The 13,089-nt window shown below is 37.5% G+C and overlaps 1 protein-coding gene and 1 pseudogene across 1 annotated transcript in view; both read left to right on the top strand.

Annotated features, from left to right (window-relative positions):
* The first annotated feature begins 29 nt into the window (after positions 1-29).
* The window catches only part of LOC110046715 (conserved oligomeric Golgi complex subunit 1-like), a 99,442-nt gene continuing 86,382 nt past the window's right edge, over positions 30-13,089 (top strand). Inside the window, exons 1-7 of the mRNA XM_089296032.1 lie at positions 30-163; positions 234-318; positions 1,956-2,000; positions 2,749-2,815; positions 6,121-6,227; positions 6,417-6,489; positions 6,676-6,795. Coding sequence (XP_089152158.1) covers positions 79-163; positions 234-318; positions 1,956-2,000; positions 2,749-2,815; positions 6,121-6,227; positions 6,417-6,489; positions 6,676-6,795 — 582 coding nt within the window. The 5' untranslated portion in view covers positions 30-78. The remainder of the gene's footprint in view (positions 164-233; positions 319-1,955; positions 2,001-2,748; positions 2,816-6,120; positions 6,228-6,416; positions 6,490-6,675; positions 6,796-13,089) is intronic.
* The window catches only part of LOC110046755 (uncharacterized), an 11,612-nt pseudogene continuing 5,325 nt past the window's right edge, over positions 6,803-13,089 (top strand).

Raw genomic sequence — 13,089 nt, 5'->3', positions numbered from 1 at the left:
AGCGAAGGACTGGGAAGGTTGTACTTAGATCTCCTCGACCGGTTTGCGCCCGCGATAAAAGAGTGAGTCGATACCAAGATGGCGTCCGGTCCACCTAGTCCAAAATCTCCTAAGAAACCGCAAACATCTCCTTTGTCGCCACGTCAAAGGCATTCTCAATCAAGTTAGTTGACCAAATTTTTAAGTTTAATTCTTTTCCTCGCACATAACGTTTGTTATTCTTTGTCAATTAGTTGCTTGGGATGCTGAAATGGACAGCGATGTACTCTTTTCAAGTCACACTGTTGAAGAGATCCGAGCTGTGGAACACAAAACAAGGTTATTACGTGACAGCATTAAAGTGTTGAACACATTTGTAGTATACTAGTCAATAATTAGAAGTCACGATGGGACATATTTGGCCAGGAAGCACGAAGGTTAACACCTGAGATCTATTATTCGGTGTAGTCCGATATAGTTGATCGACACCCCTCAGTTGAGGGCTTGGGGTAGATAGTCTCAGTTTGATCAATCTTTACATCGCCCAAAAGCCATGCGTCATTGGAGTTTAAAATTACTGCTTCCAGGTTAGACACATCTTTGGTGTTACCCCCTCTAAATATTGTTATTGTTATTATTTTCAATGAAAGTTAGTGAGATTAATAAATAGCATTTGCACATTGTCGGATGTCACTGTCAAGTAAATGTGTAGGTTTGTTTTTGCTAATTTTTGTGTTGAAGGTATTCCCTCAAGCTTTACTTATTTGATTGTTATTGTTATTGTTATTATTATTATTATTATTATTATTATTATTATTGTCATTGTTAAGGCTTTGAATTCGTAGCAGCATGAGATAAGATATTGCATATCCTTAATTATTCTTGTTAATATCTCACTTTGTTATACTATTTATTGCATATTTTCATTTATTTCTCACTGTGCAACTGACGATGGATGATGTCTTATCCGAAGCATGTATTGTCTTCATTAAAAAAAGAACTTCAAAAACATTGTGTGGCTCATCAAAGCGATATTATTATTATTATTGTCATTGTTATTGTTGTTGTTGTTGTTATTATTATTATTATTATTATTAGCGATAGTAATTGGACTGAGTGGAGTACAATTTAGGGAGTCATTGCATAAGCAATTTCAAAATTGGGAGAGCACAAAGCACAGGGCTGATTTAAAGTTATGAGCATGATTACTCTCTGAATTGTACGACACAAGGTCTAATTACAAATCAATCGTATCTATAACAAATTTTGAAATTAAAAAGTCTTTAGAGAACTCCTTTTGAGCAAAAATGTCAGTAGCACTTTCCATAAGTTTAAAAACCTGTAGGAAACATTAAGAAGGTAGCCATTAAAGCACACGTAATTGGATACCAAAGTGATAAAACAATAAAATCATGTTAGTAATAAATAAGTCATGGGCGTCGGCAAGTTAATTACATGAATTTGCTCGTGCATCTCTTGATTACATTGAAGTGTGCTAAGAAATTGTTCGGAACAGCAGTGTTGTATTCATTGGAATAATGCTTGTAAACAGATGATGCCTTTTGACGGTGTCCCTCAACGTGTGTGTGAAGGTGGCCCTTTGTGTACCTGGGTACGAATTTAACTGCCTTGTTAATGAAATGCTGTGTATTCAAGATCTTAAACCAGCACTGAATGTACAGTCTGATTCTCTTCGTGCTATTCATGTAATTAACTTAGCACTGTTATGCAAATTCACTTCAGCTTAGCCTCCTCACAAACCGCTTTTTATCATTAATTGTGTAACCTTGATAATGGTGCAAGATGCACTGAAATGTCGGTTTCTATCACTTATTTTTCTTGTCTCGTCTATTTCTAAATTGATTCTTATTATTATAATTATCATTATGATCATCATCATCATCATCATTATTATTATTATTATTATTGTTGTTGTTAAGAGGATCTACACTCAATCTAATTAATTTTATTCTTAGGGGTGATATTGAAAGAAAAAAAGAAGATCTACGCATCATGGTTGGGTAGGCATACAGATTATAAGCTTCCTTCATACACTGTATACTGTACTGAAGTTCTTGAACATGTAATTGCGAAGGAACACAAACTTGCAGAAATTGATTGAGATAGGTAGCGATGAGGGTAACTTGCAAATTCTGAAAACAGCTGACGTCTTTCATTTTACAAGGAAACTTGATTTCTTGCAAATATTTTTAAGGCTGGTTTTCACTTGTGCACAAGCACAAGCATAAGTATAAATAACACACACAGATGCTGTAAGGTGCTGTTCAAGATGTTAGCGCCATTGTTTCTTCATATCCTTACTGTGCACGTAATTTTTGTCTCAATGTCTCATCACATCATCCATCAAGCATGTTCACTAAAGGAGAAACGTATTAAGCCAATATTGGGCTTGGTACTGGTTGTGTTAACTTCACCTGCAGTTTACTCTCTTACTCCCTTTTCTTTTCATATGTCACTTCCTTTACTGATTTTCTCTATTTTTAATTAACAAAAATAAAAAAAAATTGGTAAGTGAGAAGTTACAACTATTTTGCCTTTTCTGCTCTTGTGCCACCAAAGTCTTCTTTGAAATTATATGGATGGGGAAGACTATTATGCATTCTATTTTGAGGCTTATTCTTCCTGAAGGAATGACATCAGCTGTAAAAGTTTACTTAATCGGCTTAGTTATGGTTGAATTGAGTAGTTTTGCTGAGTGTACTTTAAAAGTATTTAACCTACATGTATAACTTTGCCTTGCTTTTTCAGAGAAAGATACCGTGACCTTATTGATGCTGCTGATACTGTTACAGATATGAAGACTTGTGCTGGTCAGGTATTTAAGTGTATAAAACTATGCTCACTGATGTTAGAGGAAAAGTACTTCATTTTAAAGTTCATCAATAAACTGAGCAGTGCCTTCTAAAGTTTGCTCCACTATGAACTGGGGAATTTATTAGATTATAGTCTAGGGTTTTCACCATTTAAGCATTCCTTCTAAATTCAAGAATTGGTTCATGCTTAACTTGCATGTTTGGAGGTAAGATGTATGTAATAGTTTGGGGAGAGTACTCCCTAAACTCACAAGTACATGGACAACTCAGTCAACTCACAGCTAACAGCATGATTCAGTTCTTTTATATGTATTTCACATAATAAGAGGAACCACAAAAATTTTCTCTGTAATTTTGAATGTGCCCAGAGCAAGCAAAAAATTATGGTGATAGCATTTGCATTCTTCATTTTACATAGCACAGATAAGGTGCATCTATCAAGTTACAGGTGTAATGCTGTACAGTTCAAATTTGAATCATTTTGTTGTGTGGGTGAAGCTCACAATAAATTGGCAGCTGAGAAGTGTGTTGGTCTACAAAAGTCACCTGATCGAAAGGAATTGCACTAAGATGACGGGGCACTAGTTTAGAGCCTGTAGATGAGAAGATTGGGTGCTAGTTGGCCTGTTTGTGTGGATTTTCTGCCTCCTTCATGTTATCCTTGCTTTTGTGTACCATTTATCGGTTTCGAGAGTTTTCAGCTTTCAATTGCCAAGGTAAGTTATTTTCCCTTTATGCATGTAGCTTGTTTTGAGATGCAGTACTTTGTCTGCTTGCATGTATCAAAAATCTGTCTTTGTATCCTTCAAGGTGGTATTTTCGTATTTTAATAAGCTTATGCTTAATTTCATGTCTTGTTAATTGCATTTATCAAAGATTCAGCTTCCTAATTTTGTGTAAGCTTTGAAATTGTTGATTGCAGTTGTATTCTTTATTAATAGCTTTCGTTCATTATTCCTTCAGGTGCCCATAATGGGATTTGTTTTGCGCAGGCAAGCCAACATATATCCAGACTCTGCTTGTCTTTAGTGCAGCAACAAACAATTAACAATCAATTTATTAGTGTCAGCCATACGAAGAGGTTGCCCTGGGTATCCGGCCAGGGGCTCATGTATAAAATGCATGACAAAGATAATGATAAAATAAGAGAACAAACTAGTTGGATATCAGTCATATAAATAAAATTGAATAAAAGTGTAATAGTAAAATATGAAATATCTATAGATCTTATATATACATGTACACCAAGCCTAAACCTGTGACATCTCTCATTAGTGTTAATAAAACACAAATAATTTCCAGGTTACACTAGGCCTGGTATGCTTTTGCAAGCTAAAATTTATCAGCCTAAATGTTTGGCGCGGGTTGTCTCACATATTGAAAGGAGTCGTTGTACTCTCGCAAGCCAGTATCTTGCTAGCCAACATTTATATCGGCTTGAACTGATTGAAGTGGGCAGCACTACAAAGTGAGACATACTGTCAGGTATTGTCAGAAATTTTCAGAAACTGAAAGACTGCCTTGCGCTTGCAATCTACTTGCACTGTTTAAAATACTTAAACTGTGTTTACAGTCACCCTGCTGTTCCTTATCAAGATCAAAAGTTAGTACAGAAATCTCGGTTGAACCGGTCAAGGATTGGCTTTCATAACCATTTCATGAAAGCAAAGGAGTCCATATCGCATTGTAAGGAATGAAGTGTTGCTTTGGTTTGCACAAATGATCTGCTAATATTATAGATTTAGCCAAGCCTAAAAGCAGAGCCCCTGATTGCAATAACTGATGATAAAGGAAAAAGAGGATTATTTGGATCAGAAACTCAAAAAATGATCAATTGTGAGCATGTAATTGTTCAGCTTGTGGTTTTGCTATTTTTTCCAGTTAAATTCTAACAAACTATACCTAACAAGCCTAACCAAGATTGTAGAAATTACATACACAATATACCAGGGACTTTCCAAGAGACAATTGTACAAGGAATATGTCAGAAGAAAAGTCAACAACGCGCCAGGGGTTAATTTATGCCAAAATTTTGCCTTTGCAAGTACTCCTTCCTTCTCACCCAGAGAAATAACGTGACTTGAGCCCGTGATCCAATCTGTAACCAGTAACTGGTCAGTGGTCAACTTTAAAAAAATACGCAACCTCGATGAGCTCTAAACCTGAGCCTGCGATATAGTCACGTGATACTGCTCAGCGGATAGCTTGTTGTGACAGCTGTCAATTAATAATGGCGTGGACGCCCAAAATCAAAGATGTAGCTATGGTAATGGTGCTACTCTCTTAGTTTTCAAGGTATTAGTGTACAGATGTACTGTATGGACAGTCTCGTGACAACCAAAATTTTTCAGATCGATGAGTTACCAAATTTTATAAGGTATGGGGCTCCGCTCGCGTGCCTTCAGCGCACAGGAGCTCTGCTACAATGTCTATATTCCATTACTTATAGCTGTCAAAATTCAATTATGCCATAGGACACTAAGCCTACACATGTATGCAATGTGGATCTATTTTTAACTTGGAAAATAATATTATTTTCAAAGTTGTAGTGGTGAGAACAATGAAAATGTAATGAGGCCTGAGTGCTGTAATTCGAGAAGTTAAATGAACCAGTTTGTTACTGTTACAGACGATCCTGCGTTCTGTATGGGAACAACCCTGCTCTGCATTGACACTCCTTACATCCTTCATCCCTTCAGCAGCATTTTGTGCCATTTTGGTAAACTAGTTTTAATTTCTAAGATGAGAAAAGGTAACAAAGAGTGAAAAGAAAATCACCAATACTGGCTGGGAAAATAAAGAACAAAAAAAATGAGAGGAATAAAAATGAAAATTTTCACTTGCTTTGGTGATCGGACAAGAAGCAGTACTTTTGTTATAATTGTCTAGGTCTCTTGGACGAAGATAACTCGGTCTCTTGGACCAATAACTTCAGGAATGTTTTCAACAGTGTTACATCTCCTTGTGTATTCTCTTACTGTCACATTTTGCACTATTTCTAAACAATGCCAGTGGGCTATGGATTAAAGCCTCAAGTCAGTGGCGTCAAAATTGTCACTGTTTACAGACGATCCATTTTCCAAGTTGAGTGGCTCATAGCCACTTTGATTTAAAATGACATGCCGAACAGTCACTTTGATCTTAAGAATGCCATCAAACTGAACATGAAACTCTCTATCAATTTGTTCTAAAACTAGTCATGTTAGACAGCCAAAATACCTTTACTTTGATCTTATCTTTTTTTTTCAGTTATGTCTGCTCTTAATTGACACTGGTGTAGATTCAATTCTATTGTTGTCATTACCAGGTGATGCACTTTGTCCATGATATTCAGAAGCAGTGTAAGGACCTTCATTTATCTCACAGATGCCATGGGGTGGGTGGTACCCAGGGAACCAAAACAGCTGACAAGGGGTAAGGTTAAAACATACTACACTTGTCAAAATATAACAGTTTGTGTTATTATCACCTGCTTTGGGAGTGGGAAGGTGCACTAAGAGTCAAATGAGTCAGGATCAGTTTAGTAGATACCTGTATAATATATACACAAAGTACACAAAGAAACTTAGTCCTTAAAATTATAATGTTGTCTCTTGTTTTTAGTCCTTCACAGTCTAAAAGTGGTTTCTATGCTATTGCCTCTCAAATGAAGCTGTTGGTAGATACTCCAGAAAAGGTACTTTCATTGGTGTTAATGTTGTATTAAGTTATTTTTAACAATGTTTAGAGATTTATGTTAGATTTAGCTTGTTGTGGAAATTGTAAAAGGAAAGAATTTTAATGAAAGATAAAAAGTCTGAACAATGAACTTATTTGGTATACTAAGCACTTTTTGCTAATGATAAATTTTTGTTCTCAACAGGTATGGAGTGCATTGGAAAGAAAACAGTTTTTAAAAGCAGCTCAGTTGTACCTGTTCTCTCATCATATTGTTAGCATTCTTCACATTGATACTGGCGACACCTCTGCACCTAAACTACTGGTGGGTTCAGTTTTCTTCAAAGCATTATATAATTGTTGCTGTGGAGCGAGCGTAGTGAGCGAGCAGCAACATAATCAGAATTTAAGAAGAATATATAGAAGGGGGTACGAATTTTCGAATTCTTCACTTTTTACCAGAATGCATTGCATTTAACCAGAGTGCATTGCGCCACTTTTTACCAGAGGGCATTGCACCACAAACAACATGAGGATGTCACATTGTTGAGCTGTCCTCCTTTTTTGCGTGGATTTTTGTGGTTATGTTTTGCTCTGATTTACCTGTAAAACGCAACTGGCACCCGTTTTATGAAGCTTGGTTTGGTGTAGAAATTTTTGTAGAGCTCTACGACTCTATGCTTTCGTCATCAGTCTCCTCCTACATGTTGGAAAGATACATTACCTCCCACTTCATAGCTTTTACCGTGGTTGTGTATTGTTACTATGGTTACCTGCCTATTTGGTAACATTTGATTTCAAATTTTAGCATATTCCTCACATATATCTCATATACAGTATATTAAAGTGTTATTTAAGTGTTATTTATGGCTTACAGTGTTTTAGTCGTTTTCAATTTAAAATTCTGTATTGAGTTTACCCTCCACCATCTGCGCTCTACGCTTTACGGTTCTATGTACGGGTGTAGAGGCTTACAGTCATTGTAGCAAATATTAAAGTGCATGGGGAATGTTTAGTGTTGTTACGGTTTACAGTATTTTAATAATCTTTTTAATATACAATTCTGTATTGAGTTTACCCTCTACGCTCTACGCTCCATGCTATATGTTGCACCATCTACATTCTACTCTCTACGTTCTTCCAGCTACTCTCGTCAATCTATGCTCTACGATCTACCATCTATGCTGTAAGTCCATCTGTGTGCTACGTTCTACCAGCTACTCTCTTCGATCTACGCTCTACACTCTACCATCTACTGTCTATCCTCTAAGCCCATCTAGGCTCTACTCTCTACATTCTACCAGCTACTGTCTTTGACCTACACTCTACGCTCTACCCTTTAAGCCCATCTGCTTGGAAGGTTATTGGAATTTTGTAATAATGCCTTAATGTACATCTTATTGTCGTGTTGTTTTGGGGGCCGTGTGATTAGTGCTAACCATATGGCCCCCCAATGTATAAAAAAAGTTAAAAAATAAAAAAAAAATTAAAAAGATGAAAAAATTAAAGAAACACATATTTTTTGTTTGGAAGGGTGGCAAAGAAATCCTATTAGAGTTTCTTAGTTGTCTCTATAGCAAGAATGATTGTATCAAACTTACGTACTATGTTATTGACCAAAGTAGTATTTCGTTTTTCGATTTATTTCTTTACAAAGATGCTAATTTTAGCACTGCAGTTTTCTACCTATCAAAAGCCACTAAATAAGTATCTGTACTTTCCCTTTGAGTCATTTCGTCCCGTGAGCAACGAGAGGGCCTTTATTAGCCATTTTGGCTAGTGAAAATGAAAATTTGTGAGCACTGGAGGCCCAGAGGAAACCAATTAAAAGTTAATTTCAAATTTTTCTCAAATTGAAATTGAGTCAAAGCATACAGAATTTAAAACATCGGCTGTAATAAATATCATATATAATTCATTTGCCCAAACAACAACTAATGCGAAAGAATGATTGACTTTTTTGTTTGTTTGTAAAAAACGACGAACGACAAATGAACTGCTTGCCGCTAATGATTAGTTGTGTGAAATTGTGCGGAACTCTAGGGATCATGTTTTATGCGCGCAGCATCTGGAGGTCATGTATGCTTTCAAAAAATTAAAAAATTCGCAGTTGTTTGAAAATTTGAATGATGCCTATATAATATTGATGCTTATGTTTGCAACTTGTAAATTAAGTTAAGATGGAATGAATTGTTGTGTTCATGAGAAATCGTGAATCAACATTTTGAAAGAAAGGAATGTTTTTTGGCGGCAAGTTGTGAAGTACTGTGAGAATTTCTCACGGATGGCAGGTCTAAAACACAGCTCATGGGTCACTGGTTATTATTGTTTTTACCAATACTGAAACAACCTTAAACCTTTACTAATACTAACCTTAAGCCTAAACATTGTCTTAGTGTAGTATTTAGGCCTAAGGGTAGCATTAGGAAGGGGTTAGGGTTGTTCAGTATTGGTAAAACAATGACCCGTGACCTGTGTTTTAGACCCACTGTCTCCCGGAAGCGAAAACTTCGTTTTCGTTGTTGAGAGAGCGACTGAAATCGAGCCTAATTGTTGAGCGACGCCCATGATTATAACATTGATGCCTATGTTTGCAAATGTCTGTGTCTGGCTAGTGAAAAATTTTTTTTGGCTAACGAATCAAACCTGTCACTAGCCACTGGGCTAGCAAGCTGAAAAGTTAGTCTCGAGCCCTGCTCGTGGAGATGTTGTTTACTAGTTTTTAGTATAGAGTGCACTATTGGGATGGTTTAGGGGGCTGCTGTTCGGTAAGGCACTAAGGCTGAGGGAGCTCGTCAAACAACTGGATCAGCTGCCAACAAAGGAATCACATGTGGAGTTTCAATCCACCTTGGGCACCTCACTTTGGTAGGGTGCATGAGACAATGATCAAGTCAGCAAAGAGAGCAACCTATGCGATATTGGGAACTGCAGATGTGACCAATGAAGAACTGATGACAGCATTTACAGGTAAAGAGGCACTCATAAATTCTAGGCCTTTAACATATCAGTCTACCAATCCCTCAGATGACACACCCATCACCCCAAATCATTTCCTGATTGGACAAGTAGGGGGCCAGTTAGCTCCTGGATCAGTTGATAGTGGCAAATTCAGTCCCAAGAAGAGATGGAGACAGGTGCATGAACTAGTGCAACATTTTTGGCACTGGTGGCTGTGAGAGTGGCTACCAACTTTGAATCATAGGTTCAAGTGACGGAAGGAACAAAAAGATGTCCAAGTTAATGATGTAGTCTTGTTAGTGGCACGGGATACACTGCGTGGGCAGTGGCTGCTTGGTACAGTCGTAGCGGTCTTTCCAGAAAAGGGTAAGCACATGAGAGCTGTCAAAGTCAGAGTTGGCCGTAAGGAATTGTTGAGACTGATCACCAGAATCTGCTCAGTAGAACTCCTTACAGAAGATAGAACAATATCGCACTTTAAGAGAACTAGAATTATAGTGAACCTTTAAGCTAGAAACACACGAAACTCCTATTGATAGGTCAATGAGCCACTGGCCCATCAAGAAAGGGGAGTATGATGTGAAGGACATTTTGTTATAGTGTACTCGAAGTGCGAAAACTTAGGTCACGTGACTTCGAACGCCTAGTGGATCTTTTGCTGAATGATATACTCTCTATTATGCAAAATAAAATGGTTGTTGTTGTTGTTGTTGCAACCACGTGGAGATGTTCTTTACTAGTTTTTAGGGTTATTATTCGTCATAGAGATTACGGTTTATTTGAAGTTCAAATAAATGGTTTCACTAACATCAAGATGGTTATCCAGAGCCATTTAACAGACTTAGACTGTATCGTCAGTTATAAATCTACTACTACTTTAGCACATCTATGTAAATAGTATGTTTTTGGGGGCCATACATTTGGCGCTAATTGTATGGCCCCCAAAATATAACAATACGCAATAACATATGCATTAAGGCATTTCTTGTAACATCCATTTACAGCATGTTTCAGTAGTTATTCACTTCCATGGGAAGTTAAACTTAGGCACACTCATGTGCTATATATGCTGTTCAATGTTAGTTGTAATCATTCCCTGAAGAAGTCTCATACAGAGACAAAACACGTCGGAAATAAACAAAAAAGCTTACAACTACAAGAAGTCTTTCCTTGTGCTGCTCACTAGCATTCGTTAAAAAATTACAAAATTACAAAATTCCAATAACCTTCCAAGCAGATGGGCTTAGAGGGTAGATCGTAGATCGTAGAGCATAGATCGAAGAGAGAAGCTGGTAGAATGTAGAGAGTGGAGTGTAGATGGGCTTAGAGGGTAGATGGTAGATGGTAAGATTGTAGAGCATAGATTGAAGAGAGTAGCTGGTGGAATGTAGCGAGTAGAGCATAGATGGGGTTAGAGGGTAGACGGGAGATGATAGAGCGTAGATTGAAGAGAGTAGCTGGTAGAACGTAGAGAGTAGATAGGCTTAGAGGGTAGATGGTAGATCGTAGAGCGTAGATTGAAGAGAGTAGCTGGTAGAACATAGAGACTGAGAGTAGAATGTAGATGGTAGAACATATAGTGTAGAGAGTAGAGGGTAAACTCAATACAGAATTGTATATTAAAAAGATTATTAAAATACTGTAAACCATAATGACACTGTAATAAGACTTTAATATTTATGAGATAATAAAGAAAGCCAATAAATTACAATTACAAAAATTACAACATCGCAGATGATCAAGAAACTTGCACTCGCAACCCAATATCCTTTTATCACTCTACTGGTTTTTTAAGCCTCTAAGCTATTGTAGAGAGTAGTCAAAAATTCTTGAGCTGATAAACTCATAAATGCATAGAGCGTAGAGCGTAGATGGTGGAACATGGAGTGTAAGAGCTTTAAGAGTGTAGCGCATTGACCATAGATGGAAGAACATGAAGAGCGTAGAGCGTAGTCAGGGTAAACTCAATACAAAATTGTAAATTGAAAATAATTAAAAACACTGCAAACCGCAATAACACTCAACATTCCCTAAGTGTGATATAATATTTGCTTTGATAATTATATGCCACTACACCTCTATGGTGTACGCATATCCGAGAGAAACGGAGCTTAAACATTCAAAATACTACTGTAGAGTCGTAGAGCTGTACGAAAATTTCTACACCTAATCGAGCTTCATAAAGTGGGCTGGGTATAATAAAACGATGCGAAGGAGATCGTGCTTGACTTTCACAACTCTTGCTTTTGTTTTTAATGCAGTATGTGAAAGTTTGTTAATCTGGATGATTAATTGTGACATCTTAATTTTAAACTTAGTTTGTCATTTCTTAGCAGTCTTGCCTCCTTGGTCGAATTCTTAAATGAAGAGAAATCGTCATTACTTAAGCTTGTAGAATAATTAAAACAAACTAAAACCGTAGAACATGCTAATTTCATGTATGCTGCGATCTATTCCTTTTCATCCAAACATGAATTTAAGCCAAAGCTTTAACATTTTCACACATCATGATGGACGCATCCTTGACACAGCCTGTCAACATTCTAGAGACATTTAATGCATACCAGTACAGAATTTATAAGATAGAATTCTGCTCCTACATTTTCCACATCTTCAATTTTCGCGTTCTGGTGAAGGGGAGGTTCATGTGTATCATTTTATGTCAAGCATAGTTCAGATCAGTATGTGCTTTTTTGTCACGAACCCTGGTCCCACCTCGCCAGCAATGCGTCATCATGCATGAAGTTGTAGATGAATCACTGTGTAAAATATGTCACTATCAACAGAATGTGCCACCGCATTACTATCTTTTAGAAACCCTAGTACTACTTAATAATGTCTTGGGTTATGTTATACCTTATTATAGGAAATTAACGCTTCATGAAATTAACATGAATTTCCAAAATTCACGTTAATTTATGTTAATGTTAATGTTATCCAGTGGCTCAGTGCACTAACAACTGCTGGGTGCAATGTAAATTATGAAGTGGCGTGGCTGCCTCCTAGCTCTTTCTCTAGCACCCAGGCACAGAAGTAAACTGAATATGCATGCAAAATAAAAAACTAAATATAGAAACATACAGAGGCTGAACTAGAACAACAACAATGAAAGCGAACGTGAAACTAAACGGATATATGCACAATGGGTGCAGTCTCTGGTCCCTTAGATTTGTCCTTCTAAATGTAGCGAGTAAAATAAAGTTACTACCGAAGGTGAAAGGACACGTATTAGTGTTACCAGGAAGAACGCAAAAGCCTAGCACACTACTTTAAGTCCCAGTCCTGATTTTGCCGAAATGGGGCACTTCGTTGGCGGCCAGACCTCCAGGGAGGAACAACAGCAGCAGACTCGGGTGGAGCACCTGAAAGAACCAAGCAGTCTGGAGAAGAGGCTGGAGTGCAGGGTGGTGGGACAATGGCTGCAGGTACTGGAGGAAGTTTCTGAACAGGGACAATGTCCTGCACAGGTTGCAGAACCGTGAGTTGTTGATAGGCGGGAGGCTGAGTAACCACTAGAGAAGGGGCAGAGACAGTGGAGTGTCTTGGTGGTAGTATAACAGGGTCAGCGTCATCATCAGAGTCAAATGGGGAGGGCTTGTGAAGGCCACGAATGGGGCCCTGTGGGGAATGAGCCAAAACCGTTGGAGCCACTGGATAA

This window comes from Orbicella faveolata, unplaced genomic scaffold (assembly GCF_042242905.1).
Source record: "Orbicella faveolata isolate gen_17 unplaced genomic scaffold, um_ofav_v1 contig_26, whole genome shotgun sequence".
In the NCBI taxonomy this organism is placed as follows: Eukaryota; Metazoa; Cnidaria; class Anthozoa; order Scleractinia; family Merulinidae; genus Orbicella; species Orbicella faveolata.
The sequence above is the reverse complement of the archived record's forward strand: the minus strand, read 5'-3'. Positions and strand labels throughout refer to the sequence as shown.